Below are 27,128 nucleotides of genomic sequence, written 5' to 3' on the forward strand. Positions count from 1 at the left end.
CTCGGTAATTTTGGAAATACTACGGATTTAGCCAAGGCAATTCGAATTCGGTACGGGTATATGATATGTGATATATGAATAAAGTCGAGGATAATGGAATTGTGATTGACATACCGATCTTCCAAGAGTCAACTTCAAAATGCCCGATTTCACGGATAACCTTCGCCCAAGCCAACCAGATGGGCCAACGACACTAGCCCGTGAGCGTCAACAATCCAACATCGCCACCGAAGAATTAGGACAACATTTATTGGCTTCAGATGGATTTTTGGAACGACAAGCTCGGATCCTGCCCATCATCCAACAAGAGCCACTTTTCTCCAAAGACCAGCAACAAAACCTCTCCAGACCGGAAAGATTCAAGCTAGGAGTTGCGCGCGCAAAGCTCTTACGCCGAATGAGAGACACACACAAATGGAGCTATCTCGAATACCAAATGGCCGAGTACCTGGTCGACGACGTCTCGCCCTACTTCCTGCACATGGAGATGTTCATCACAACCATCCGCGAACAGGCCAGCGAGGAACAACAGGCGTACTGGCTGCCATTGATCGAGTCCTGGAAGATCATCGGTGCATATGCACAGACAGAACTGGGACACGGGAGTAATGTCCGTGGTTTGGAGCTTGAGGCGCGATGGGATAGCCGGACCAAGGAGTTCGTGCTGCATAGTCCGACTCTTACCGCGAGCAAATGGTGGAATGGAAGTTTGGGCCGTTTAGCTAACCACGCTATTGTGGTTGCGCAATTGCTTCTCCCGGATCCTGGATCGCCGGATAGATACGTCTCGCATGGCCCTCATCCGTTTATTGTGCAGGTGCGGGATATGAAGACACATCAACCGTTGAATGGGATTGTTGTTGGGGATATTGGTCCAAAATATGGCTATATTACTATGGACAATGCGTATATGCTGTTTGACCAGTTCAGGTTTGTTCCCCCTCCATACTATTCATCCCTACCATAGGAGTCTATTCGCTAACAACATGCTAGAATCCCACACTCTGCTATGTTATCACGATACTCAAATGTCGATCCCAACACAGGGATTTATACCAAGCCAGAGAAGCCAGCTTTGATCTATGGGCCACTGACCTATGTACGCTCGAACATGGTCCACCGCGCCCGACTCGTCCTCGCACGGGCAGTCACCGTTGCAGTGCGGTACAGTAGCGTGCGACGCCAGTTCCAAGACCGAGACGGCGATAAGAAGGGACCAGAGATGTCCGTTTTGGACTATCCGACTGTCCAAATTCGAATCCTGCCCCTCCTTGCTACGACTTTTGCACTTCATTACACAGGTCTTGCCATGCAGTCAGTGTACAAAAACGCACGACAGGATATCGAGAAGGGAATTTTCAATTCCTTGGCTCATATGCACAGCATGTCTTCCGGATTGAAGAGTCTGTGCACTATCCTCGCTGCGGATGGCATTGAGACATGTCGACGAGCGATGGGTGGCCATGGGTTTGGTGGTGGGAGTGGCTTGATCCAAGTTAATAATGATTACCTCTCCAAGCCGACTGTTGAGGGTGATAATTGGATGATTACGCAGCAGGTTGCAGCATATCTGATCAAGAAGATGGCTGCCGCTGTCGAGTCGCCTGATACTGCTGGTGTTGATGAGACTGATGCTCAATTTAAAGAGTTTATTCGCAACAAGCGCCGTCCAGGATCGGAAAAGAGAACATACGATATCCTGAACAGTGATTTGGACATTGTTAAGAGCTTTGAGTTGAGAGCCACTGCCATGGTAAGTTCTACGAAACTCATTCTTTCAATCGGCTTGAAACTAATAATCAACAGGCATACGACGCATACGAACAAAGAGTCATCAAAAAACAAAACTGGAACGGTCTTCTAATCCAGCTCCACAAACTAAGTCGGGGTAAGCAAAAATCGAAATGAGATATAGTTATACACTGACCTAAGACAAAACACCAGCACAATCCGAATCGATCATCGTCGCGACATTCTTCGACGCCCTCTCCAACGACAAAACCCTCTCAGCACCCATTAAAACCGTCCTATGGGACTGCTTCCGCTTGTTCGCGTTATACAGCATGGAGAACGAAAGTTTCGAATGTAAGCCACCAGCAACAAACTCACCATTAATTCCCACAAACTAATAAAAACACCAGTCTTCCGCTCCAACGCCGTCTCCCAAGCAGATTTGGATACCATAGCTAGTCGAGTCCAAGATCTAATGGCCCGTATCCGACCACATGCCGTGAAACTGGTTGATTCATGGATGATTCCTGATTATTTACTGGATAGGTGAGTGGTTATCAAGTCGTTTGATATGATGCGATGCAGGAATAAGTGTCTGACTGACTTAATTATAGTGCGCTGGGCCGATATGATGGTCGTGTTTATGAGGATCTATTTAACCGTGCCCACCGGTTGAACCCGCTGAATCGGATTACTTTCAATCCGAATTATTGGGAGGATGAGATTGTTAAGGGGAGTGGGGATAATGAGGGTGGTATCTTGTCGAAGTTGTAGATGTTTATTCTCTACTGCATAGGTCGTGTTGCAGACCATTGAGCGAATTTGCATGTATAGATGTTGTATTATGTCTGTTTCCGGTATCGTGCCCTATGATTGAATTGGCCACAGACGGCTCTCATTCGTACAGAGTGAGGGAATGAATTCCAAAATAAGCGCTGCGTGTAAATTTCCACGCAGAGATGATTATTAATCCAATGTAAATACCTAGATAGCACACTGTACTGTAGAATTATAAAATCTAGATAGTGCCAAACTGGTATGTAGCCCAGTTAACGGCAGGCCCATCATCAGGACCAAAGACCTGGTAGGGGATACGACCCCACCCAGGGTTATTGATACCATCGATCCAGTCCTCGGTCTCGACAACAAAGCATCCGTATTTGTTAACGTGGGTAGCACCGGCGTCACCACCATCATCCTTGTTGCGCTTCGCCTGCGACTTCTTGGTGGCGATTGAGCCGTTCTGTCCGCTGCAGGTGTAGATCTGCAGGGCGGCCTGGTTGGTAGCGACGTCGAGGCTGATACCGGTGGAGCTGGACGAGGCGCTCAGGACCGTGGCTAACGAATTCGACGCGTATGTTGAGGGTCGGTCGACGAGGAAGCATGTGTCGTAGCCTGTACAGCCGGCGCCGCAGAGGTCGTATGTCTTCTCGATGTCCTTGCCAATGAGTTTGGGGCTGGTGAAGTCCAAAGCTCCTTGGTAGGTGTTTTCAACGTCGTGGATGGTGCCGTTCGGGATTAAGATGCTGTCTCCGCCCACGAACCGCTGTGAGAGGGGAAGCTGCAGGGTGGTGTCCTTCAACACGTTGGATTCTTTGAACGCGTTCAGGTTCCAGTAGATGTGATTGGCCAGCATGATGGGGGTCTTCTCTGTCAGAGAGAGAGCCACTAATTTCGAGGTCAATTGGGGAAGTCCCTTGGGGTTGGACTGAGTCTTCTCGGTAGACACGCTAAAAGTAGCATGGGTAATGACGTCTCCCGGGAACTTCTCAAAGCCTTGATCGAGCAAGGTGAAGGTGATGGAGGACTCGCTGTGCGAGGTGACTGTCCAGTTGCGCATATCATATCCAATGAAGCCACCGTGGAGGGTGTCCAGACCATCATTTTCATTCTCAGGAACGTGGTAGGTATTATCATCAATGGTGAAGGTACCGTTCTTGATACGGTTGGCGTAGCGACCGACAACCGCGCCGAAGAACGTGCGATTGGTTTCACTATCATGCAGATATTCCTTGGGGTCATCGTAGCCAACGACGACATCTTGGACGTTGCCGTCGCGATCTGGAACTAGCAAGGAGGTGAGACGCGCGCCGTACGGAATCAGCTTGGCAGTGATATTTTCTGCCTTGATCGTATAGCTTTTGAAGTGATCGGCATTTGAGCCAGTCGCAGACGGCGAGGGAGACGCAGTCTGAGAGTGAGATGGCGATGGCACAGCATTGGCCAGGGCAGGCAGCCCATAAAGGGCGGCTGTCACATAAGATTTGAGATGCATTTTGAGTCCCAGGAGAGTTGTAATCGAGAGAAACAAGATACAAAAGAGGAGAAGAAAACGGAGGGTGAACCGGGCAGGGCAAACTAATGAACGGAGCCCACGGAGGGGTACAGGCATTTTATGAGAAGCTCCGTTCGGATCGCAATAAACATTCCCTAATTTGCGCTAAACTACCTCCGCATGGCTTGGACGCTAGGGGGCGGGGGCGATGGACGGAAACCGGGGTAAAGGTCCTGGTGAGGCCAGGATTTATCCGAATGCAGGTGGTGTGATTGACATACAGGTCAACCATTGGATAGTTGAACAAAGCGGACGGTGGATAATGAGGGGGAAGATCCGAGCCCCCTATTCCGGGGTGACTTCAAGGGATGTAACTTAAAGGGCCGTGGGTCCAGTCAAGCTCAAGAGGCGTTCTGCCACTGACGGCACGGAACAAATGTGACCTCGACCGAGCCCAGCGAACGGCAGAACTTGGCGGAACTCGGCAAAACTCCGGTGGAGTAATTTGTTGACCGCCCCCGGAGTTATTAGTCAGCCACATTAGTCCCGTGGACCTTTACAAATTGGGTTAGTTCCTGCCCAGGTACCCTTTGGAGCACGAGAAAGAGAAACAAAGCAGCTACTCAATAAGCCCCAAAAACCGCTTCATCCGATCATAGACATAGAAACTTGTCGCCACCATGGGAGCCATTTTCACATAGCCAATAGTCAGCCCAACATAAAAACCCCTCACTCCTCTCTCCAGAAAGATACGTTGGGCTGTCTCCAAAATGCCTGATTTGGTATCAACCACACTTCCAACCTGTATCCGTCGCCGAATGATATCAATCGGGTAAGAAATCGTTTGAGCGACTATGCCAGCAACTGCCCCACAGGAAAGCTGCGCAACTGCGGTCAGTCGGGTGGAAGATGGTGCCTCCAGAGTATAGGGTGCAAGAACAGGTGTGCGAAGCCAGTCTCTGAGTAGATCATGGGTGAGGAATGACGTGCCAGCATACGGAAGTATGCCTAGCATAGTTGGGGCAATTCCTCGATAGAGGTTTGACAAGCTCCCACTGCCTCCTTCAAAGTACATTTTCCGACAAATACCAATCCAGGATGAGGGATTCTTTTGCACTGTTTCAAAGGCAAGACGTGTACGGATTAACTCGAGAGGATATGTGATCAACGTAGAGGTTGCACCGGCCATACTTCCGCATAAAAACCGACGCCATGGTGCTTCCTTCTCCGGAGATGTGATAATTGCTGCTCGGAATTGTTCGTATGCCAAAAAGTTGATACCAGCGTATGGAAATACGCGGACTAAGCTTGCCGAGTGGCCTTTGAAAAGCGCAAGTATACCATACGAGGTTCGAATGTGTCTGGCAGCCTGAACAAAACCATCCCAGCGAGTCGAATACTGCACAAAATGAGAGTGGGAAGTTTGAAAGAGGATTCTGACTCTGTCCAATGGGGCGACAATGGTTTTGGCCTACGTTACTCTGGTATTAGCAATCTACTGTTAGTAGTTTAGTTTAGGTGGTAAGGCTCACAGCACAGCCTGCGACACCCCCGGCTAGTCCGTTCCGTAAGACGACATCCAAATTTCGGCTGTCGTCATTTGATTTCGACGTAGGATAAACATGGCGACTGCTTTCTGTCTTTGTCGATGGATCTTTCGCGATTGGGGCACTGATGCTAGTGCCACTCATTTTTCTCGCAAGAACCAGCAAAGGCTCAGAATGACGTGAACTGAAGAATCAAATCAATGTCAGGTCCAGAATAGGACACGAAGAATAAATAATTACACCGAAAAAGCACATTGGCAGTCATCCGACACATTCCCCAGTACACAGTGAGGAAGAGAGATAAGGTGAAAGTGAGGGAGTGATGAAGTGAGGGAAAGGAAAACGAAGTCTTGGCAGTCCAGTGGCTGAATACTACGCCAACTCCCAGCGACCATAAGGATCATGTAAGAAAATTTCTTTGTATGAACATAACTTGATGACTCTTTACCCGACAAGAAAGCGAGACCGAGCTATCTCCTATTATCTCCTAACTCCGCCTGTTTGCTTAACCCTTCAATCGTAATAATTTCCGAAAAAAATGAGCTGGGCAGACAGCATACAACAAGCGCCGAACATTCTACAGTCCTAAATTAGTATATATAATTCTACTGATCAACCCGGTGGACGAAGTTAGCTTGATTCATATTCCAAGATCAGTCGCCTTATTCTGATACATACATCTACATATGACACAAACTCAAAAAAAAAAAAAAAAAAATTAAGAGGAATGTAGACTGATAACACATACCAATTCTGTGTCTTCGGAAGTTACGGTTATCAGGGAGTGAGGTAAAATATGGGTGACCTCCAAGTATTAGAATTGATCACTGGGCTCATCCTTCGGCAGCTTTCCGTCATCGTCGGTACAAACCCCATTGAACTAAAAGACTGGGAGGATCAAAACTTACAAAAGTGTACTGAGTGGTGGTCGACGGAGCAATGTCAAACCTGGGGGCATCCGAATGCTGGAAAGCAGCATTCTCTGTGAAAAGATTTCTGGCTATTGGTCTGTCAAATTTCCGAGAAACCACACATTGGTGGCGGTCACGTATAAGGCACCTCTCTCGTAAATTTATTCCTGTTGAGGTGAAATTTTGTGTGGCGTTGGTTGTGGTGTCATGACAGATGTGGCTCTAACTGGAATAACCAATTAGCACACGATTTACTTATAGAGATATAAGCGAGTAGGTGACATACGGGGTAGTATAAAGTCATCAACGATATGAGGTCAGCGAATTTCTCAATAGATCTGTTGAGATTGTTTATTTGTTCAGGTTCGCATAAAGGCCAATCGTCAAAGTAGGATAAGGCAATTCACATCGCGTGTTTTATTGATGTTCTTCCAAGTCTCGTAGCTCACCCGCGACTGCATTACTCCAAGGCTACGTGAAGAAGCCATGACAGGTCCAGTACAGCTGGGCTCCGCGGGGATGTTTCCAGTTTGCTTCTTTGGTCGAAACAGATATTCATATTCTCGTGAAACTTGAAACTTGACAAATTGATCTCTAATTAATTCCCGAAAGCTCAAGCATAAAGGCCCTTTTGACTGTTTTGGTGACGCCAAATCTCAACCTCACCACCACCGCGAATAACCCCAACTCGCATGGAAGAAAGGAGGTTGTGAGCAGCATTCGAGTGAGTGTAGACACCACCGTTGAACATGGCAGTAGCATCCTTCCCAATGCCCGATGAAATGAGGGTTTTGCCACCAGGGTGTTCTGCGATAAACTTGGTCACATCGTGAACAACACCAGCAATAGCAACTAGAGCTTTGCCATTCTGAGTTTCTGCAATGAAATCGTCCCAGTCGACAACGGGCAGCTGGTCCAGGGGAACACCCCAATCAAGCTTAGAGCGCTTCTGGTCGAGTTTCTTCTGTAGTTGTTGCACGCGGCCCTTCTCGATTTCGTTGGCTCGGAACTCCTTGAGGTTGGTTGCCAAACCGAGCTGCTTCCATACCCAGATTGACCACTTTGTGGGATCATACTGCCACCATTCAATGGCGTTTCGGTAGTCGGAGGGGAACTGGTCAGGGTTTAGTGGGTGCGAGGTAAATGCAATGGAAATAACCTTCTTACCTCGTGGTGAAAGTTGTGGTAACCTTCACCGAGAGTTATCAGCGCGGTAACAACGTGATCGCGAGGTGAGTTCCTGTCATCGAATGGCTAAGGCGTGTTAGAGTGAATAAGAACATAGGGTATGGACAATGACTGACCTGCTCACCCAACCAATGGGCGAGAGAATTGACACAGAAAGTGGCTTGCTGCACAAATGAAAAGCGAAGAATTCCAGCATATACAAGCCCACCCTTCCAATCACCCCATCCGAGGCCAGCAACAAGCATAGGGAATAATACCCCGAAAACCAAGATGACAGATCCGTAATTCTTGTGCTGCCAGACGACGACGGGATCCTCGTTCAAGTCAGAGATGTCGGTCCTGCCACGGGATTTTGGGTTCTGATTAAGAACCATCCACATGAAATGCGAATACCAAAGACCCTTCATGACGCTGTATGGGTCCTTGACTGTGTCGGTCCATCGGTGGTGTGCCCTGTGCTTACTGCTCCACCACCGGATTGAGCCCTGGACGGCACCACCGCCGACACATGCGAGGAATATCCTGATTGGCAGGCGACTGGAGATATCAGATACCAGTTAGTGCTTGTTTCGAAGCAAAGCAGGGGGTGAGGCATTGGCAGACTTACGCTTCGTAGGATCTGTGCGCCCATAGACGATGGTACCCGGCAGTGATACCCAGGCCAGTCCAGAAGTAGTAGAGAAGTGCCCAAGCAGCAGTGATAGCCCTCAGCGGTGTATAGAATGCAGCGACGACACCGCCGACGGGTACGATCAGGATCAGGGTTGTGTTGATCCAGTTGACATGCTGGTACCAGTTACTGAGTGTGACGGGCTTCTCGCTGATATGCTGTTTTCCAGTACTTGGCTCAGTTTTGGCCATTGTGGCAGTGGATTTGGAAATCGTAGGTCTCTTGCAAGTTTATGAAAATCTGGGATTGAATTGATGGCTGTGAGGTGAAAGTATTCAAACCGGGAACCCGAATCCAGGTTATTTAACATAAGAACTGTCTAGTTATTTCATATGAACAAGTAAATTGTCAGTTGTGTTGCTCTCAGCAAGAAAGTGTTGAACCGTTGGGGAATGTCAGGCAACACATGTTACAGATGTTTAGGGCGGGAGTCCTCCCAACTCCATCCCCCCAACACTAAAATCAGCACAAAATGTTTAGCAGTCGTCATTATGAGACCCATTATTGGTTGAAATATTTTATATTCTAATTCTAATCAATAATGGATACTTGAATCATTGAAATGTAAGTCGGCAAATTCGCCACTGATTCTACACCAATCCACTCATCTGGCCCCGTCATCTGGCCCCGTCGTCTGGCCCCGTCGTCTGGCCCCGTCGTCTGGCCCCGGGGCTGAGGCCTAGAGCCTTTTTATGCATAGACTGATAAGTCACAGGCTAGTTAGAGGCAAAATAAAGTGTTATCTTATACATGGAAGGGTGCAGCCGTTGCCCGCCTGTCTTTACGTAGTAGTGTATATGTTTCAATGTGATATGGTATGAACCATGAAAATAATACGTAGTTAAATGTTTCTTTTAGTCTTTGTGGGCTGCGTACCGCTTCGATGTAAGAGCCCATTCGAATTTCTGCCGTAGGTTAACCCGAAAAAAACGGCGCCAGTACCGCGATGCGCTCTTGGTCTGGTAATGTCGTGATTGCTGGACCCGGAAACTGTAGGGATGCTACCTGAGGGGCCATGGCGTTGAAAGAAGGCCAGACAAAATCGGAGAAGAAAGCCAAAGTGGAGTTATACCCTCTGGTTGTCAAGTATGACTTGTCAACGTTTGGGTTCCCAGTTCGCGCAAAAGAAGCCCACATGTCCTGGATGGCATTGGTGTAATACACATCATCGTCAACGCGGATAGGCTGGTCATAGAGATAGTATGTCCCGAAGACCTCATACAGATCGCCTGAATGACATTTGTAGTAAGAGACTTCGGGGTGGTCAACGGGGAATGAGCACATGCCCCAAGGGTTCAGGTACGAGAGCGCATACGCCCGATCCATGGTGTATATCCACATTCGATCGAAGGAATACGATGCAGCTCCTACCCGGGCAACTTGGATGGCTGGTCCGGTTAAGAAGGCATTTGTCGCAACGTTTACTGTGGCGTTGTAGGCATTGTTGAACGAATATTCCGAAGAATTTCCCACGGCTGTAGTTTCGGTGGGAGATACTTCCCACAATGGCGACTCTAGGACCGCTTCCACTTGTTTGGCGTTCAAAGCACCGGTCTTCTGCATGATCTCGAGTCCGGCCTCGAGGCTGGTAATGTTGGGAGGGAGAGCCTCGGCGACAAGCGATTGATATTCATCAGGCATGTACCCTGCCATGAATTTGACATTGTTGACGTATTTCTGTCCCTTTGCAAGCTGCGCAATAGGCATATCCTCGAGGTAGACGCCATCGATAACAGACGTCCATGATGTCACATTTGTCTCTGTGATCTGTAGTAGTGTCTCGGCTGGCAAGGACTGCAGGCATTCTAGACGCACTGCCCCAGTCGCATGAGGGCATAACTTGTCGATGAATGGCAGGATCTGAGCTGCGGCTGCAGATGGAGTCGTAGCATAACCACCCCCGGATGACTGCGCAATTGCCCCTGTAAAGAGTCCAGCGGCCTTTTGAGATTGGATGAGTGAGATGACAGCAGAGCCTCCCGCGGACTGGCCGAATATTGTGACATTGTTCGGATCACCACCGAAGGCAGAGATGTGCTTTTGTACCCACTTAAGAGCCTCAATTTTATCCGACACGTCATAGTTCCCTGTAACTGTAGAGTCGTTAAGGGCCAAGAAGCCAAAAATGCTCAGTCGGTAGTTGACCGTAACCAGAACAACATCTCCACGGCTAACGAGACTAGCCCCATCAAATACCCCGTCTACGGCAGACCCGTGAGTGAAGGCCCCTCCATGCATCCAAAACAGCACGGGTTTTAGTTTAGGCCCCGATTTTATGGACGGCGTAGCGGGGATATGCGGCGTGTAGATGTTAAGGGATAAGCAGTCCTCACTATTTCCCCATGGGTTGAAGCCCTGTTGATTCCCGTTCAACCGACCATATTGTAAACAGGCTGGACCATACTTTGTTGCGTCCACGTATGTGCCATTCCATGGCTGTGCGTGCTGGAAACGAAGGTCTCCTGTTGGTGGCTTGGCGAAAGGGATTTTCATAAATCGAAAGGCCATGTGGCCGCGCAGACCCTCGAATGTTGTACCGTTGCTCGTAATGTTGATTTGTGGGAAGGTTGAGAAATCCGTGTCAACTTTTGTTACTGTCGGTGCCGAGTTTGTGCATATGAAAGGTGACTCTGTTGAATCCGTCATGTGGGATGGAGTGCCATCCAGGGTGAAGGGCTTCTTTGAGCAAGAAGACCATAGGGTCTGGTTCTGCTTAACGTTGCCGAGGTATACTTGGTATTGCAATTGGTGATAGAATATAGATAAATCTTTGCAGTCCAGAAGCTCCTCGCCATACGAGGCACAGGTATCAACAGCATCCCTGCGATTGCTGGGGTTTAGCACCAAAATTGCACTAGGCTTGTCGGCGTGTGTCGTCCAGTTTCCGTCATTTTGAAACAACACCGTGATATCTTGACCCTCAGTTATGGGCTTACATATCCCGATGGTAGTAAAAGGCAGAAGATAAAAAAATCCGAGGATGATGGTGGTAATTGAAAACATGGCGAGAGTAGTTGTCTCTATGAGCAATTGCTACTCACTTCAGAGGGTGGTATCGCACCAAAATGTCTCTCCTATTCATACTCACTGGAATATATGTACTTTTATATCCCGTTCTATCTATCAACATCGACCCCTCACCTAGTTTCGGCTGGTCAGAGCGGGAAATGTCCATAGTGGCATTTACAAATGCCGTCCGGTCAGGACTGAATAAGAGAAATTATACCAATACAGCATATATCGGTGAACTAATGATTGCCGACAGACTATCCTACGGTTAACTAAAAGACAAAGCCCGTGCATGGTGTCCAAAAGACCCCGTCGGCAATGTCCCAGGGCCCACCTTCCCCGCATTTTACATATATTAACCAGAATTCTTTCAGGGTCGCCTGAGGTGCATGCCAGGTTAACTGCAAGTTTATTTGGTGCCTTCTACCTGGGCATCATAGTCATATTTTCAGTTTAGGAAGATGTTTACTTGGGATGGTTGGTTCTGGTATACTAAGGCCGAGAAGGTCCGTTCTCATAGCTCTCGCTTGTGCCAAGCACCTTCCCGGTGTTGTATCCTTTGTACCTTTTGTATGGTGCGTATATACAAAAGGTACCTAATTCCAAGTTTATTATGTATCAACGCAAGGGGCGAAAAACTATCATCGCCTTTACTTTTCCATGGCCTTCTCGAAAATAGAGTGGAACAGCGATTCCGCCTTCTCCATATCGACTTTGGCTGCTTCATCCGTCAGTCGTTGGGATCTACATATCATCTGATCATGTAGGGTTTCCCAGTCAACACCGACAAGCTGTCCATTCCGCTTGACAATCTTTCCGTCGACAATAACGGTGTCAATATTTTTTGGCGATGCATGGAAGACCACAGTCGCGATAGGATCCACAACGGGCACCGTATCAATGTCGTCACAGCGGAAGATCACCAGGTCAGCCTTTTTACCAGGAATGATAGAACCAACCAACGACCCCATATCCATAACCTCTGCTCCTCCCAGCGTTGCCATGCGTAATGCATCTACTGTCTTCCTGCGGACATCTCTCTGGACTGTATGATGATCAAAGTCGCGAGCTCGTTGCGTCTGAAGAGCTAACCTCATCTGCGCCAGGAAATCATTACCTTGATTCGAAGTGATATCGAGTCCAAGGCACGCCCGACAACCCAGATCAGCCGCTTTCCATACCACGGGATATCCCATGCCCATCTGCAGCTCCGTATCGGGCGTCCCAACAATACCAGCACCAGAACTTCGCACCGCAGCCAGCTCGTTATCTGTCATGCCACCTCCGTGACTGAATACGAGGTCCGATCCCATCAGCTTTGCATCAACAATGTTTTGAACGACTTCAGGTTTGGGGGTCTTGTGAGGAACTACTGAAGTATGTACGGTCGTGAGCCTAGCTTGGAGCTTCCTCGCGATATCCAATTCCTGGATATTTTGTTCCCGAGATATCGTCGGTGGATCGTTCAATGCAATACCGAAAGTGAGGAGCGAAGTTTCTGGATCGTTGTTCGGGAAGTATTCCTGACGCACACGGAGAGCATCATCGACTCGTGCGGCCTGATCAAACGTGTCTGTCCCAGTGCTCGCGGGATTCCCTGGTTCCTTCGGGTTCTGATAGAACCCATAGCAGAACGTGCCTCGAATAGCGGCATCCTTCAAGCCCTTCACCGCTGCGTCGGCATGTGCGGGCGAGTTTATAACGTGACAGTGGTCCAAGACGGTTGTTACGCCGTTGTTGAGCAAACTCAACGCAGCAGCGTAATTGGCAAAGTAGACATCAAGTGGTGTATACAAGCTCCCATAGACACTCCTCAGGTGACATGCGTAGCCGAACAGAGACCAATCAACCGTGATACCGCGTAGGAGGTGCTGCCACATGTGATGATGGCCGTCGACGAACCCTGGAGTAATAATGCAGTTTTTTGCATCGATGGTGGACACATTGCTTCCACTCGGCACAGATAGGCCGCGGCCTATAGCCTTTATCCGATCATTTTCTATCACAATGTCGTAATTGTGGAGGGGCTTCCCTTCCGGCGGCTCCATGGAGAGTACCGTTGCGCCTTGAATAATAATGTACGAGTTTGACATAGTGCAGTATCTTCAATTATGGAGATAGATCAGAAAATATTGTGGAAATGCAAAGAGTAATACGAAGAGGCGGGGGGCAGCAGTTTTATGTTATACGGTTGACGTCACTGAGAATTGGGGGGCTTAGGCCACCCATGGGGTTAGGACCAGTTAGGACCATTGGATACGACAGTTGATCAGACCTCTGGATTTACTTGGCATTGCAGGTCGCCAAGATGAGTGTTTTTTTCACCAAAGTGTACATAGGTAAAGTGAAACTACTGAACTATTTTCATATACTTATTGACCGCCAACCGCCTCATAGGACGTCTTGAATCTCGAGGCCCGACCAAGAAGGTTAGAAGGACTATCAAACTCGACAACCTCTCCATAGTGTAGCGGAAGAATCCGATCACTATCCAAGATGGTATCCAGTCGATGGGCAATAGTAATCAGCGTGCATTCTTTGAAGTTTTCTCGAATGACCTTCTGGATTAGACGGTCCGTAGTGACATCAATGCTGTTTCGGAATAGTGAGCCATTAGCATATCGTAACTTCCTAGAATTGGGGATCGAATGGAAGGGAAGGTGCGACTTACTTGCTTGTGGCTTCGTCAAGTACTACTATCTTGCAAATGAACGGCGACAAGGTTGTATCAGGACTGGTTCCTTTGGGGGCTCAAATTTCAAATAGGGTATGTATTCGGGTACATATGTCAGGACCCTAGTAAAGGACCCTACTACTGAAAGGTCAAGCAATAATGTTGACGCCTGCCAAATGTTCAGCGAACCTGTATATCCTTCGGCCAGAACATCAAGATACTCATCGTCTATTACTTCTCATAACTACATAGTATACTATCTATACTAGTTATGATATTGTTCACATGTAGAGCCAAAATATCCAGGGGCCATCTTTCACCATGTAGGAAGAGCTGCCTTTTATCGCCTTTGCAAATATCTAAAAAGACATCGCGAGTCCTTCTAAGCTGCGAACTATTCTCATATCTATATATCATCACTTTTAGGGAGGCTTACTAGCTCTCTACTCTTAAGTATAAAGATCAAGTTATTTTTATACTTATAAGCTGTAAACCAACCGAAAAAGTGATATATAAATTTGTATAGTGTAAATAGCATTTTTGCCTGTTATACCACCGCGTGCTCCGTACTCCATTCCTCTCCACAGCTTGGCTGGCTTTCTTCGAACTAGGCTTCAGGTCGTTTTGCGCCACCGGTGCCAACCACACTAATCTCGAACTCATCCTAACATCAAACTGGTCAGTGAATTGTCCAAAAAGGCAAAGGATTCTGCGCCTTTCAGACAAAATGCCGATCGGGCACAGGCCAAGCAGCTAACCTCAAAGTCTCCCGGGACAATAAAACCAGGCAATCCCCAGCTCTTGCTTAGACGCAGGTTCTTCCGCATGTAGCTCCGATATTCCGGTGCACCGGGTCTGAGAACATTATCGGCAATCACTAGCGCGCCTTCCTTATCCAGGAATCCCAATTTCTCGGCCAGCTTCACATCTGGCTCATAGAGCGCCTCATCGTGGTCCATGAACAGCAAGTCAATGCCGGTCTCAGCCAGGATGCCTTCGTCGTGGAATCGCTGCAAGGTATGTTGAGATGCCCTCACGACCTGAATCCAATACACCTGGATCATCGCCAGCATACCACTAAAGTATAGTATATCGCTCAACTCTTCGCTAAAATGCAAAATTTCCTCAACTTCAAAATAGAAATCTAATTTGCTTCGACGGTCAAAACATTGTCCCAAAAGTTCTTCAATAATTTGTCAGCTAGCAAAGTCCGTCAACAAAGATGAGAAGAGAAAGCATACCCAATTTATCAACTCTGGGTTCAACCACTGGACTGTGTCAATCCAGTCATCGAGCATTGTTCCGAATTCTGCCTCTAAGCTTCCCCATCGGTCATGTTCAAGGTATAATAACGATCTATTTGCATGATGTTAGCCATCTGGACTCATTGATACAAATAACACTATTGGAAAACGAACTGCAAGTGTCGGAGGATAGGAGTGGCTTTGACACATATCGGACTCCTTTTTTGAAGAAGCTCAACTTGCCAAACAGCAGCATCAAAGGCGGCGAGGTAAGGACTTGGGTCAAAGTCCTTCTCGGAACCTCCAAGGAGACAAGATGACAACACCATAGCGCCATGAATGGTCAAACTTGCCATGTCAAATGCATACCAGCGGTATTGGCGTAGTCGGGGCAGTTCTAAGAATTTTCGATGAAGGTTAACAAGAGTTGCACCCGAAGTAAGGCATTTCATGCATGAGGCGGGCAGAAAGTTAGGTGCATTGCGACTACGACAAAAGGGGGAATGAAGAATCAGGTATAGCTGATGTGCGTAAAGCTGCAAAATGCACCAGTGCGCATAGCTGGATGTGTTGAGTACACTGGGAGACCCGTTGATCAAAAAAACAGAATCCCATTCTCGCTGCTCTTTAGCCACCTCTGCATCCAGGGTATGTAGCAGTTTTGGGTCTGGTTTGGCTGATATTTGACTGCAGATACGACTGCAAAGCTGGAAAAGGCGAATTTTGAATGTCATCACTGACATTTGAGTTGGCTTTGTACTTGCCGGTCGCACAACTGCTTCCTCGATGTCCGTATCATTGACGTCGGCTGGCATTGTAGTAGGCACATTAAGAAGAAAAGACATATCACCGTCATAAAATGAGATGGCTTGATAAGTGTGCAGCATGAGAGTTCCAGCCCAGCAGCGACGGCGTCGCTCAATCTCAATGCAGCTAAGTTCGAAGCTGTTATCAAGCAAATTGCATTTGAGCGCAATCCCGATATTTGAAGCAATCCCTGTAATCACGATGTAAGTTTAGGCTTAGGATCTGGCTTCTATTCTCAGGTAGAAGGGAATAGTGGAAAAAGAAATTAAAAAGACAAAAAAAAGACAAGCGCGGATGGGTTGATTTACCTAACATGGACCAACCGCTTTCGACTCCCTCATAGTGGTTGATTGTGTATATCAAAACAAGCAAAGCCTCAATTGTACTTAGCCGATGGCGAACAAGAAAACTGTCTTGAGAAAGGCAAATCATGGCTGCAATACGAAAGCGATGGGAAATGATTTCATTGCAAAGGTTTGACAGCGGTTCTCGGGACCGCATTTCAGCTAACACCGCATCGTCATCATCCGCCGTATGGACCGCAGCCGAGCAGATTGAGAAGAGTAGAGCCAACCAAGAAAGATCGATTATAGCTGGGCCGCGTAAAAATTGGTTGAATTGCTTCTGAAAGGTTGGACCATGTAGAATATGAAATAGCGGAGACAAGCGAGCAAAGTAAAGCGTGATGAGATAAGTGCAGCAATTAACGGGGGGAAGCATGGCGAGAATTTTGCTGATGGGTACTTGAGATCCCATGGAGAAAGGGAACCACAGACCTCCCAGCTGTGGAAACCGATTGTGAATCGTAGTCCCGGTCATTTGATCGACCGGTCGCTGTAGAACCGCATCCCGCCGAGCATCGGTAGAGTCTTCCTCGTCAAACGCACTGCTTGCAATTCGGCCGATGGTCTCTTTGAGGCGGATACTGTGTGGTGAACTCGGGCGCAAATCCCTCATTCCATCATCAGCGGTGTGGTTGTAGATGCACAACCCCACGTGCTGTCGTCGCTTGCAAAACGTACATGGGTCTCGACCATCGCATCGTACTTTCTCACGCCTGCAAGGCTCACAGCTAATTGAATTTCTTGTGCGGCGATTGATCGCCTTGTCTGTCAACGTAGAAGGCTCGGCTGGCAATCTCACATTTGTAGAATAGCTTTGGGTCATGATAAAGTGATTGACGGGACAGTATTCTGTATCAAAAAGCTTGAAAATTCTCCGACGAAAACAAAAAATTCTTATGACCTGAATTACAGTAATTCATTATTATTTTTTCACCGGTGCTGCATGGCCGTTTTCATTAAGGCGTAAAACTTCGGAGATGATTTAGTGGCGGGCCAGTCGGAGAAAAGTGAACAGGTTGGTAAGTCCAGTAAAGCCACATCATGCGGTCAGTGCAAAATCCAACGCTCTCGTGTAGTCGATTTGATGAAGCGCCATGTCACATTACGGTGAACATATTCCCATGATGTAACCTGTTATATACGTCCATCCTTATGCACCTTCTGGCAAATAAATCATGGAAATCGAGTCTCGGAGCATTCGGAGACAGCAACGCAAACCTCCCTTTGTTAAAACAGGCACTTGTCCCTACCGAGGAAACATGGGCGGTAAAATGTAGAAGAATGTCAAGCCCGCCTCTTTACTTCGGCCGAATATTAAATGCCTCTTGAATATGGTCCTTTGTCCAAGACTTATGGTGGACATTTTTACTCGTGCAATTACCACTATCGGAGACGACTCTCGGAGATGAAAATGACCATCTTATGGGTCCAAAAGTGGGTTTTGTCAAAGAGTAGAAGGGGGTGTGTAAACTCGCCTTAAGATGCCATTGGCGTTGGCTGTCCGTCCTTCGGTGCTATCGGAGTCGGCTGTGGATATATTGGCATATAATCCTCCGACAATAACAATAGTTATATCACTTAGGCCATAATTGAGGGCTGCGGGCATAATTTTATAGAGTGGTTATTGGCGATCTTTTGTACTCCCAGCGGAAATGTCTGCTTTTGAATCTCTCCAAATGGACTTTGTGATTTCCTTAATTATACAAAGAAGAGAATTACATATGGCCGTATATTCGTGCCGGTAAAATCTATATCCACTATCTGATGCCATGTCTAAAAAGAAATGGGGTGCTTGGCTCCGGACTTCGTCGGAAATTCAACTTTCCCAAATAGGTAATCTGTTCAATTCTGGTTCGGAGTTATCGGAGCCTGTTATTATAGAAACGAAAATCCATAAAGTATCCATATTTCTTGCAGCAAAGGTTTTATCTTCGTTCCATTGCTCTAGTCGCCGAATTCTATCTCAAAGCTTCAAAATGGTTTCTCGAACATTGCCTCGACTCGCTGGGTAAACATGCGATGGATTTCCCTACCCACAATCCATGTACAGGCTAATGGTACTTACAGATTTCGATTTGTTCATCGAGAGAATCGAGTTCCCTACTACCAGCGGCTTTTTCAGAAACAGGATGGCAAGCGAATGTGGTGGAAGGTGAGTAGCAAAAATCACGAAGATCCCCAAGTGTTGACACCTCCCTGGCAGACAGAGAGAAGTGGGTGGCTTATGTGGCCTTACTTGATCTCTACCTACGGTCTTACCGCTGGTTAGTTTTGAGAATCTTCTTACTCTGTTGGATATAACTAAAATCCCCTCAAGCTTGTACGTGGGCTCTCTGTCGAATGACTCTTGTAAGTTCTCTGCTTTCCCTTGGGCTTTCTTCGGAGATAGCTTCCCCATTTCTCACCTTCTCCAATACAGGGCTACAAAACTTGGATTTAAACTATTTAAATAACTTGCTACCTGATACTATTGATTCCGAAGGGAAAATAGGGCAATTGAAGAGGGCATGTACTCTATTTTGAATCCATCAGCTATTATTAATCCAATCATATTTTCAGTGGCTTTGCTAATCCACGTTGGAGCTTTTTAAGTCAGAAACAGCACACGGGCGAGAGATGGTCATGTTTCCCATGCGGTCAGTTGCTGGTCAGATCCGTAGGAAAACTTCGCCACTTAGACTCGGAAACCCGATCATCTTCGAAGAAAATACTTTGTTTTCGTTGGTATTTTCCTATTTTATTTCCGACTGTGTTATGCATACGGGGTTATATTTGAAATTATCAGTATCTGCAGATGGGATTGCAGTCGAGCCCAGGCAATAAGGTACTGACGATTTTTCCAACAATTGAAGGCCAAGCGGCCCAAGTCCTCGAGTGAATCCATTTGGCACAGTTTGTCTCGTGATTTCATGCGTTTTATGGCTGATCATATGTGCTGTGTTGACTGAGCTGTGTATTGATCCCTTAATGAATAATGTCAGAAATATGGTGGATCTGCATGTGGATTTCTGGGTATTTACCCAGAATATCTTACGACATCAATATCAGACACCTCACCGAAAAAAAGGTGCATATTAATCTTTGTCAGCTTGTCCTACACAATTGCCAGTTTCATAGTTTTTAGTTAGAGAGTTTGATATTACTATTCTGGAACCCATACAGTATTGGTACTGATTTCTCTCAAATACCCCTGACCAAATATCAGCAAAGGAAAATGCCTCGTATTGTTTATTTGCATCAAGTCAAGGGAGGTCTGTTTTAGTTGGATTGCCATTTCAGGTTTCCTCCCAATCTAATATCCACGGTTCTCCTAGCCGCCATGAAATCTATAATGACCGTGCACGACCGGGTCATCCTCAGCTTGAACGGTGGCGAACGATATGATATATATACACTTGTTTGATCACCGGTCACGTCCTTGATAATTGGAGGACCAAACTTTACAAATTAGATCCTATCTCCATAGCGGAAAAATGGACAATGCCCTGAAACTGTTTTTTAAGTTGGAAGTTTGAGCCCCGGGCCATTTGCCCATGCATAATTTCTATGGCAACCATAAATTTCCTCCTGTTATGCCAGACCACGCCAATTTCTAGCATCATTCTCACAGACGAGCAGAAGTACAAAAGTTGAGCCGAAAGGATATGGGAGTGGTCGGCCTCGTCGGTTTTTCTTAACAACCAGAGTGGGGGGTTGCCGACTCCACAGATGAGTCCAATAACTGTGCTACCTCTGGTAACTACCAGTGGACGTACAACTACGGTACGTATATGATGGGCGCTGGTTATATGTATAACTAGGTAAGTTTTCCGAAGATGCCCTCTCATGTCAATATGCAGATACTAAAAACGATATCTACAGACAGGCGATGAAATTTGGCTGACTAGAGTAAATGGCCTCCTGACCAAAACCTTCGACACCTTCATTCACAATAATATTATTTCAGAGGTCACCTGCGAGCCCACAAAACAGTGCAACGTCAATGAAATCATGTTCAAGGGCCTCTTCTCCTCTTGGCTCGCATTCACTGCCCTACTTGTCCCCTCAACATACGACAAGATCATGCCCAAACTTCAAAGCTCTGTCAAAAGGCGCCGTAGAATCCTGCACCGGCCACGGTAATAACACCTGCAGTGACCGCTGGTATATGTCCCAGTACGATGGCTGGACTGGAATGGAAGAAGAGATCGCCATGTCGAATATCTACCTCGCGAACATGATCCAGTTCGAGGGCCTGGCAGGTCCTGTTACATCTAGGACTGGTGATAATAGTACCAGTAATGTTAATGCCGGTAAGGTTACCAAAACTCGAATCACAAGAAGGCGAAGCCGATTACTACAGGTTATCTATCAGACTGGTGCTGGCCTTGTGACTTTTATTTTCGTTGCTGGATGGGCTGGTGGTACGGCGTGGATAATTATTGGTGTCTAGTACATTGGATATTTTCGTGATCTATTCTGTATTGGCATTTATTTTCGAGGACGGGCGTGGGGTGCTTTCGGGGTTTCTTTTTGGATATATTAGCTCTATGAAAATTAATTATATTTTCCATCAGCAAAACAGGTTCAAAATTGCCTTGAGAGTTGAGATCACCCTGTGTTTGCCGAATGACAACTTTGAGCTGAATTTGTTGAGCAAATATAGTTAGCTTTGAAAAGAGAAACCAGAAAGGATAGCACGAGATTGAGAAAATTACTCAATTTCAGAACATAGACACAATTGTCAAAGATATCAGAGGAACCATAATGATCAGGATCAATCCACTAAAGCTCTCGTCCTCTAGTCAATAATCGATTCTTGATTTTATTTTTGCTTTTCGAGTTGTGAGTGTTGTCCAGACAGCATGCCCCAACTTGCAGAGATCGAAATTCTCATCCTCGCACATTGAACAATGATAGCAGAATTCATCTATAATACCTTTCAGAAATGTGGCAGATCTCCCTGTGGGTTTCTGGGTATTTACTCGGAATATCTTCCGACATCAATATCAGACACCTCACAAAAGTGCGTATTATTCTTTGTCAGCACGACCTACAAAATTACTAGTTATCAATTTCATAATCTGTAATTAACTAGGTAGCTAGATAGTTTGGTATTGCCATTCTGAAGCCCATTCAATATTGCTCCTTGTTTTCTGTGACCTTACTTTGAGAGATATCACACCTTATCTTGTCCTGCTTGGCTCACTTCTGAGGATTATCAAGGTTGAAAATTAAGAATGTTTGAAACCGAACAGGATATTTAATTATAAATATATATTTAACCGTCAGGATGTTGAATCTCTTATTTTATACAGTCTATAATGAAATCCAAAACGAAGCAAGCAACAAATACAACATCTGAATGTAATTTGAAATTCAAGAGAAGTGAGAGAGAAAGGAAAGCAAAGGAAAGCAAAGGAAAGCAAAGGAAAGCAAAGGAAAGCAAATGAGAGAAATTGAGAGAAATTGAGCCCTGTACTCCGTAGAACTAGACAGTGGATCAAGGCATTGATCAAGGCATTGATCAATACGCCGTGGAGTCCCCCGTGACAAGAGCCCCCTTGATTCAAGAAAACGGCGTGGATCACTTGTGCGGTTTGATCCGGTAAAGCCAGGTAAAGAACCAAATAAAGCCCATGTTAAAGAAGAAAAATCCAAGAAGCACAGCCCAGTCTCTCCAACGGTCCCCGGCGTAATAGTCTAAGGTGGCAGAATAGTCATCTCCGTAGTTGAATTTGCAATATGCGCAAGAATCGGTTGCGCCGGGATTTGTAAGATACCCCGCGTTCTCGGAAAGGAAGTCTTTCGCGTACTGGAGACACGTCGAGTTGGGTGGTGGATCGAAAATGGTTAAGTCAGACTCCTTGCAACGTGCTTTGACATTATGAAGCACATTCGCGACTGTTCCTCCAAGGAAGTAGCGAAGGGGATCTATCCAGAAGATCCATGGCCGGTAGAACGAGTTCATAGCGCTGTGAGGAACCAGTGTCCCTGAAAAGACTGTAAGTGCCACCCAAAAAAGAGAGTTGGCATAACCGGCCAGCGTAGGGTTGGGGAAGATGGCTGCCATGAGATGACAGAAGCTGGTAGCAAAGAGCGACAGGATCAAGAACATGAAGTAGACATATCCTGCAATGCTGGTGGCATTGGGGTATCCCACAGTCCAATAAATGCAGAAGTATACCAACGTGTAGCCAAATGCCTGCCAGGGGATTTCAACAAGTGTCAGAGCAGCGAGAAGAGCCTTGTAGTCGTAAATGCCGTTGCGCTCGCGAGCTTCGAAGATGTTCCATTTGCTGAACCATATGTTCTGGATGTCTGCTGCTGTAGCCGGGATAATCCATACAATGATCAGAAGGGCAAGCATGTAGTTTTGCAGCCCCTGCACGTCGGGGCCTGCATCGTAGTAGGAGAAGGCAATGAAAAGTTCACAAAAGATACACTTGAACAGTTTGCTGAAATTATAAGGTCCAGTACGCCAAACAACAGTCCAATGGCGCTTGGTCAATTCAATGACTTGAGTCCAAAGCGGGAGAGCGTAGCGTGAATTGCTGTCCACGGTCGTGTCGTCTGTTACCGCAAGTCCTTGTTGATTCTCCAAAGTCGCAATTTTGCACTCCAGGTCAGAGCATTCCTTGGACATTTTCCAAATTTGTGGCCAGTCCTGGGCAGATTCATGTTTGCTGGTTACAGTCGATATGATAAACTCGGCAGGGTTGTCTGAGCTACCCATGACGGCTCCATGTCGGGCAAAGTAGTCGATAGCCAGCTTTGACTCTTGACCAGTTTCACCGAAATAAACTGTTCGACCCCCAGGAGCAAGGAGCAAAACATGGTCAAACATCTGGAATAGAACTGCAGAAGGCTGATGGATTGTGCAGACAATGGGTACACCTTGCTGTGCGATCTTCTTCAAGAACGAAATGATTGAGAATGCAGCTTGGCTGTCGAGACCGGAAGTAGGCTAAGAAGAGAGAGGGAATGTCAGCTGACTTTCATAGAGCATGGAAGTCTGTTTTATATGGATTAAAACTCACTTCATCCAAGAACAGAAGGGCGGATGGCTTAGCGGCCAATTCAACACCAATAGTGACGCGCTTCCGTTCTTCCACATTCAGCCCACCATCACCAGGCTCACCAATGAGTGCATCAGCAATTGGAGTCAGTTCAAGAAGAGAAATGATGTGTTCGACATAGCTCAACTTCTCAGCCATGGGAACACCTTTCGGTTGACGAAGTTTCGCCGAGAACTCCAACGCTTCTCTCACGGTTGACATAGGCTCATGGACATCTTGCTGCATGCAGAAGCCACAAGACCGAGAGAATGCATCCCCAGGGGGCTGGCCACCCATCCGCATGTTCCCCTCCACACGGCCGGTGGACTTTCTTTGGGAAATGGTGTCCAGCAAAGTCGTTTTGCCAGCACCTGATGCTCCCATGAGAGCAGTGAGCTGACCTGGCTTGACATATCCACTGACGTTGTTGAGCAGTTGTTTCTCACCCCCGTCCGCGTTGACATAATAAGATACGTCCTTGAAGGAAAAGGTGCGTCGTTGGTCATTTTGCCCAAGACTCTCCTTGGTCGTCGTGAGCTGAAGCGCGATTCCATCCGCCTGTGTGGCCGACGAGCTTGATGATACAGGCTGCAAATCCCTCTGCAATTCTGCGTGATGCTCCATGTCATCTTTTGACTTCTCAGTCGCTGGTGGTAGGGCCGCGACAACTGCTCCTCGCTTGAAAACCGGCCCTCCTGCTTTTCCAGTCTCACCAGTCATGAATGTAAGACCGACAGCTGTGAGGAGGACGTAAATAAACCACATCACTACAATGATACCCCAGTTCCTCCAAAGATGTGATCGATAGAATTCGTAGATGATACCAAGATAGGTTGACCCGGGGACTGAGCTACTGCCTTTGACGCTGCCCGGAAGAGAGCACCCTTGGTAGCGGATATCATTATATCTAGAACCGTGGGGAACCATCTGATTAGCGGTACAGTGCAGAGTGATATCGGAGAACTCATTGCCCATCAGGGCCTCAAGTGCCCATGGAGATGGCGAGATTCTTCGAATCCAAGAACCCCATTTATGCATTGTCGGGGTCGGAGGTCCGTAACCAGCATATGTGAGACAGATCGGCATTGCTGTTCCAGCCATGAAGAAGGCAATGTTGAGGTTTGGCGCCCACGCACCCAGCATTCGGAAGAGACTGGACACGGCAGAGTAATGAGTAAACAGCACAAGCTCAAAGGTCCAAAAGTCAGACGCTGATTTGTGAAGACCCAGCATGAAATAATAGCAACAAGAGAAGACCAAAGACTGGAAGACCGCAACTGGAATATCTGCGACAGTCTGTGCGATGACGAATGCGACAGGGTGAATAAAACCAAGCTTGTGTTGCTTTACCAAGATCGAGCGTGCGTTGATTGTCGATGACACCTCGGCCAAGGCATTTAGAAAAAAATAGATGAGAGAGAAGAAAAGAGCGCCTCCTTTTTCGAAGGAACCAGTCGCTGTCTGGGGTGCCATGAAATAGGCTGAACCATTTACAACAGCATTGACAGCATTCAGGAAGAGAACGATATAAAGATCTCGTTGGTTCTGCCAAAGAAGTTGATAGTAGCGCCTGATGGCTACCGCACTCTGAGTCCAAATTGGTGTTGGTTGGAGGGAGCCTGGCAGTGCCGCAGACGACTGCACGCGACTGACTTCAGCTTGAAAGGCTGCAAGGCCTGCAGTATCCGAAGATGCCATTTGGCGATACTTGGTGATGTCCGCCTGGAGCAGTTCGAAGTATGGACTTGACTGAAATGCCGTGGCGAACTCGCTTGGAGTCTGTGGGGAGAATCCGGTGTAGTCTGAGCGGATGACTCTTTCAGAGGGTGCAGTGACCGCAGTGAGAAAGTCTGGTGTGGTTTGACGCTCCCACATGCGGAAACCAAGACTGATAAAATGATCCTTTGCATGTTGAGCTCTCCCAGAGAAGATCATCCTGCCGTCATACATGACCAAGACTCGATCAAAACACTGATCGTACATCGAATCAGAGGCCTGATAGATGGTGACGATGTTTGCCATCCGTGTCTCATTTGCGATGGTCTTCAGAAGGCGTAGAAACTGCAAGGCAGAGGAGCTATCCAAGCCGCGGATAGGGTTGTCCCAGCAGGCGACAGCTGGGTTGGTTGCCATCACCTCGGCCAAAGAGACTCGCTTTCTTTCTCCGCCAGACACACCACGAACAAACGCGTTGCCGACGATTGTATCTTTGGTGTGTATCATGCCGAGGTTGTCAAGAAGGCGATCTGTCATGTCTTCCGAAAATTTTGCTGAATTCGCCTCAGATCTCTTCCCAGATTTTCGAAGCCTCAATCCGAAGTCGAGGGTGTGCTTGACTGGCAAATTTGGATAATGAACGTCGTCTTCCGGATTGTAAATCACCTCTGAGCCATACTTCTTGCCCATTTCCGAGGACGCTATCGAGGCATACGAAACATCTCCTTCGACCATTTCGTAGGATGCTCTTTCGTTGGCAATTACTTTGAGGGTTGTCGAACATCCGGAGCCTGGTTGGCCCAGAACAAGAAGCGTTTCTCCAGGAAATACCACACCCGAAACATCGTGGATGATAGTCTTCCTAACCGGTGGCCGATTCCCTGCCCATCCCCTGACAATTTCCAATGGAACTTTGATCACGCTACTGAAAATTGCAGGCAGGTCAAGAACGGTTCTCATTCCTTCGCCTTTGCCGAACACGGTGATATTTTCAAAAACGACGCCCAGCGCTCGACCTTCTGGCCGGTAGACAGGCAGCTTGGTGTCCGGGGTCATTCTGGCGGTCGAATCGCCTGGAAGGCAAGTCAGGCGAATGCTCGCAGAAAACAAGTGAAGCCGTGAAAGTAAGAGACAAATCAACAGAAGATGAAGGTTTCTATCTGAATTTATGGTATATTTCGAATTCTTCGGCTGGAAGGGACACGATCTCTTTATACTCTCTTAGCGTATTATTTGCGGCCTTCGGGCCGTGATGGCCTCGCAACGAAAAAAGTTCATATCTTCATTATCTCCGACTCATTGGTAATCCACAGTGGAGCTTTACTCCCGGCACGCTGCTACCCGGATGCCTGATTTAGTAGTTGTCCTGTAAACCAAGGTGTAGATCGTGTTGGTGCTCAATTTTTTGACATCTCCGAGACCCACCTTTAGCTCACATATCCGATCGGAGATGTCTCCGGACTTCGTAAATGGTCCCAAATCGGTACATGGAAAAATTTACCAGAAATTTGGCACACTTTTTTCAAACCAATCTATCTGTACTATATACAAGGGCTATAAACTTCGATAGAATAGATGTCCTAGACCGGGGGAAACTGGCATAGTTACAACAAGCACTTTGCGGCAAACTTTATTCAAGACACATATTGATACAAAACGACCAAAAATGGAAGAAAGAAACAATTGGACGAGGAAGATGCGTGGCCAACATCCAGATATGGTCTTTGCAAAGCACATATTATAAGAGAAGAGAATATTATTCTCACTGTGTCAGCTAAAACTACGAGCTTTTCCAAGGAAAGACCACATTGATACACTCATAGTTAAAACCATTCAATTGAGATTGATATGCCTTTGTATTTAAAGCTACCATAGTTCAAAACTTGAAAATCGATTGAGGTTCTCGATTTCCTGGGCCTGGGATGACCAATCGGGAGAATATCCGTCGGTATTCTCTCCTAGCTCTGGAAAACCG

General features: G+C 47.0%; 11 protein-coding genes across 11 annotated transcripts; 3 read left to right on the forward strand and 8 right to left on the reverse strand.

The window, feature by feature from the left end:
• Window positions 1-139: 139 nt before the first annotated feature.
• On the forward strand, window positions 140-2,505 carry N7455_006177 (uncharacterized protein; the record flags this gene model as incomplete). Its single annotated transcript, XM_040955776.2, has 6 exons — window positions 140-930; window positions 994-1,753; window positions 1,807-1,888; window positions 1,945-2,085; window positions 2,142-2,277; window positions 2,346-2,505. The coding sequence occupies 6 exons, from the start codon at window positions 140-142 to the stop codon at window positions 2,503-2,505; spliced, it is 2,070 nt and encodes a 689-aa protein (XP_040813686.2).
• Window positions 2,506-2,749: 244 nt separating this feature from the next.
• On the reverse strand, window positions 2,750-4,006 carry N7455_006178 (aldose epimerase family protein; the record flags this gene model as incomplete). The annotated part of the gene is made up of 1 exon (XM_040955835.2): window positions 2,750-4,006. The coding sequence occupies one exon, from the start codon at window positions 4,004-4,006 to the stop codon at window positions 2,750-2,752; it is 1,257 nt and encodes a 418-aa protein (XP_040813777.2).
• A 619-nt stretch (window positions 4,007-4,625) lies between these two features.
• On the reverse strand, window positions 4,626-5,697 carry N7455_006179 (uncharacterized protein; the record flags this gene model as incomplete). Its single annotated transcript, XM_040955742.2, has 2 exons — window positions 4,626-5,477; window positions 5,539-5,697. The coding sequence occupies 2 exons, from the start codon at window positions 5,695-5,697 to the stop codon at window positions 4,626-4,628; spliced, it is 1,011 nt and encodes a 336-aa protein (XP_040813715.1).
• Window positions 5,698-7,077: 1,380 nt separating this feature from the next.
• N7455_006180 (acyl-CoA desaturase) lies at window positions 7,078-8,513 on the reverse strand (the record flags this gene model as incomplete). The annotated part of the gene is made up of 4 exons (XM_040955862.2): window positions 7,078-7,578; window positions 7,632-7,718; window positions 7,769-8,189; window positions 8,260-8,513. The coding sequence occupies 4 exons, from the start codon at window positions 8,511-8,513 to the stop codon at window positions 7,078-7,080; spliced, it is 1,263 nt and encodes a 420-aa protein (XP_040813797.2).
• A 724-nt stretch (window positions 8,514-9,237) lies between these two features.
• On the reverse strand, window positions 9,238-11,325 carry N7455_006181 (uncharacterized protein; the record flags this gene model as incomplete). Its single annotated transcript, XM_040955752.2, has 1 exon — window positions 9,238-11,325. One exon carries the CDS (start codon window positions 11,323-11,325, stop codon window positions 9,238-9,240), a length of 2,088 nt encoding a protein of 695 aa, XP_040813786.2.
• A 656-nt stretch (window positions 11,326-11,981) lies between these two features.
• Window positions 11,982-13,424, reverse strand: N7455_006182 (uncharacterized protein; the record flags this gene model as incomplete). Its single annotated transcript, XM_040955873.2, has 1 exon — window positions 11,982-13,424. One exon carries the CDS (start codon window positions 13,422-13,424, stop codon window positions 11,982-11,984), a length of 1,443 nt encoding a protein of 480 aa, XP_040813691.2.
• A 1,188-nt stretch (window positions 13,425-14,612) lies between these two features.
• N7455_006183 (uncharacterized protein) lies at window positions 14,613-15,069 on the reverse strand (the record flags this gene model as incomplete). Its single annotated transcript, XM_040955807.2, has 2 exons — window positions 14,613-14,669; window positions 14,764-15,069. 2 exons carry the CDS (start codon window positions 15,067-15,069, stop codon window positions 14,613-14,615), a joined length of 363 nt encoding a protein of 120 aa, XP_040813729.2.
• A 338-nt stretch (window positions 15,070-15,407) lies between these two features.
• Window positions 15,408-17,223, reverse strand: N7455_006184 (Zn(II)2Cys6 transcription factor; the record flags this gene model as incomplete). The annotated part of the gene is made up of 2 exons (XM_065605294.1): window positions 15,408-16,246; window positions 16,365-17,223. 2 exons carry the CDS (start codon window positions 17,221-17,223, stop codon window positions 15,408-15,410), a joined length of 1,698 nt encoding a protein of 565 aa, XP_065461148.1.
• Window positions 17,224-18,376: 1,153 nt separating this feature from the next.
• Window positions 18,377-18,669, forward strand: N7455_006185 (cytochrome c oxidase subunit 7; the record flags this gene model as incomplete). Its single annotated transcript, XM_040955905.1, has 3 exons — window positions 18,377-18,408; window positions 18,468-18,552; window positions 18,604-18,669. The coding sequence occupies 3 exons, from the start codon at window positions 18,377-18,379 to the stop codon at window positions 18,667-18,669; spliced, it is 183 nt and encodes a 60-aa protein (XP_040813785.1).
• Window positions 18,670-20,108: 1,439 nt separating this feature from the next.
• Window positions 20,109-20,832, forward strand: N7455_006186 (uncharacterized protein; the record flags this gene model as incomplete). Its single annotated transcript, XM_065605295.1, is given in 3 exon segments — window positions 20,109-20,162; window positions 20,262-20,518; window positions 20,535-20,832. 3 exon segments carry the CDS (start codon window positions 20,109-20,111, stop codon window positions 20,830-20,832), a joined length of 609 nt encoding a protein of 202 aa, XP_065461149.1.
• A 1,134-nt stretch (window positions 20,833-21,966) lies between these two features.
• Window positions 21,967-26,248, reverse strand: N7455_006187 (uncharacterized protein; the record flags this gene model as incomplete). The annotated part of the gene is made up of 2 exons (XM_040955736.2): window positions 21,967-23,346; window positions 23,420-26,248. Coding segments are annotated over 2 exons (4,209 nt in total), but the record flags the coding sequence as incomplete, so codon positions are not given.
• Window positions 26,249-27,128: the final 880 nt, after the last annotated feature.

Source organism: Penicillium solitum, assembly GCF_028829755.1.
Source record: "Penicillium solitum strain IBT 25940 chromosome Unknown utg000004l_segment0_segment0, whole genome shotgun sequence".
NCBI lineage: Eukaryota > Fungi > Ascomycota > Eurotiomycetes > Eurotiales > Aspergillaceae > Penicillium > Penicillium solitum.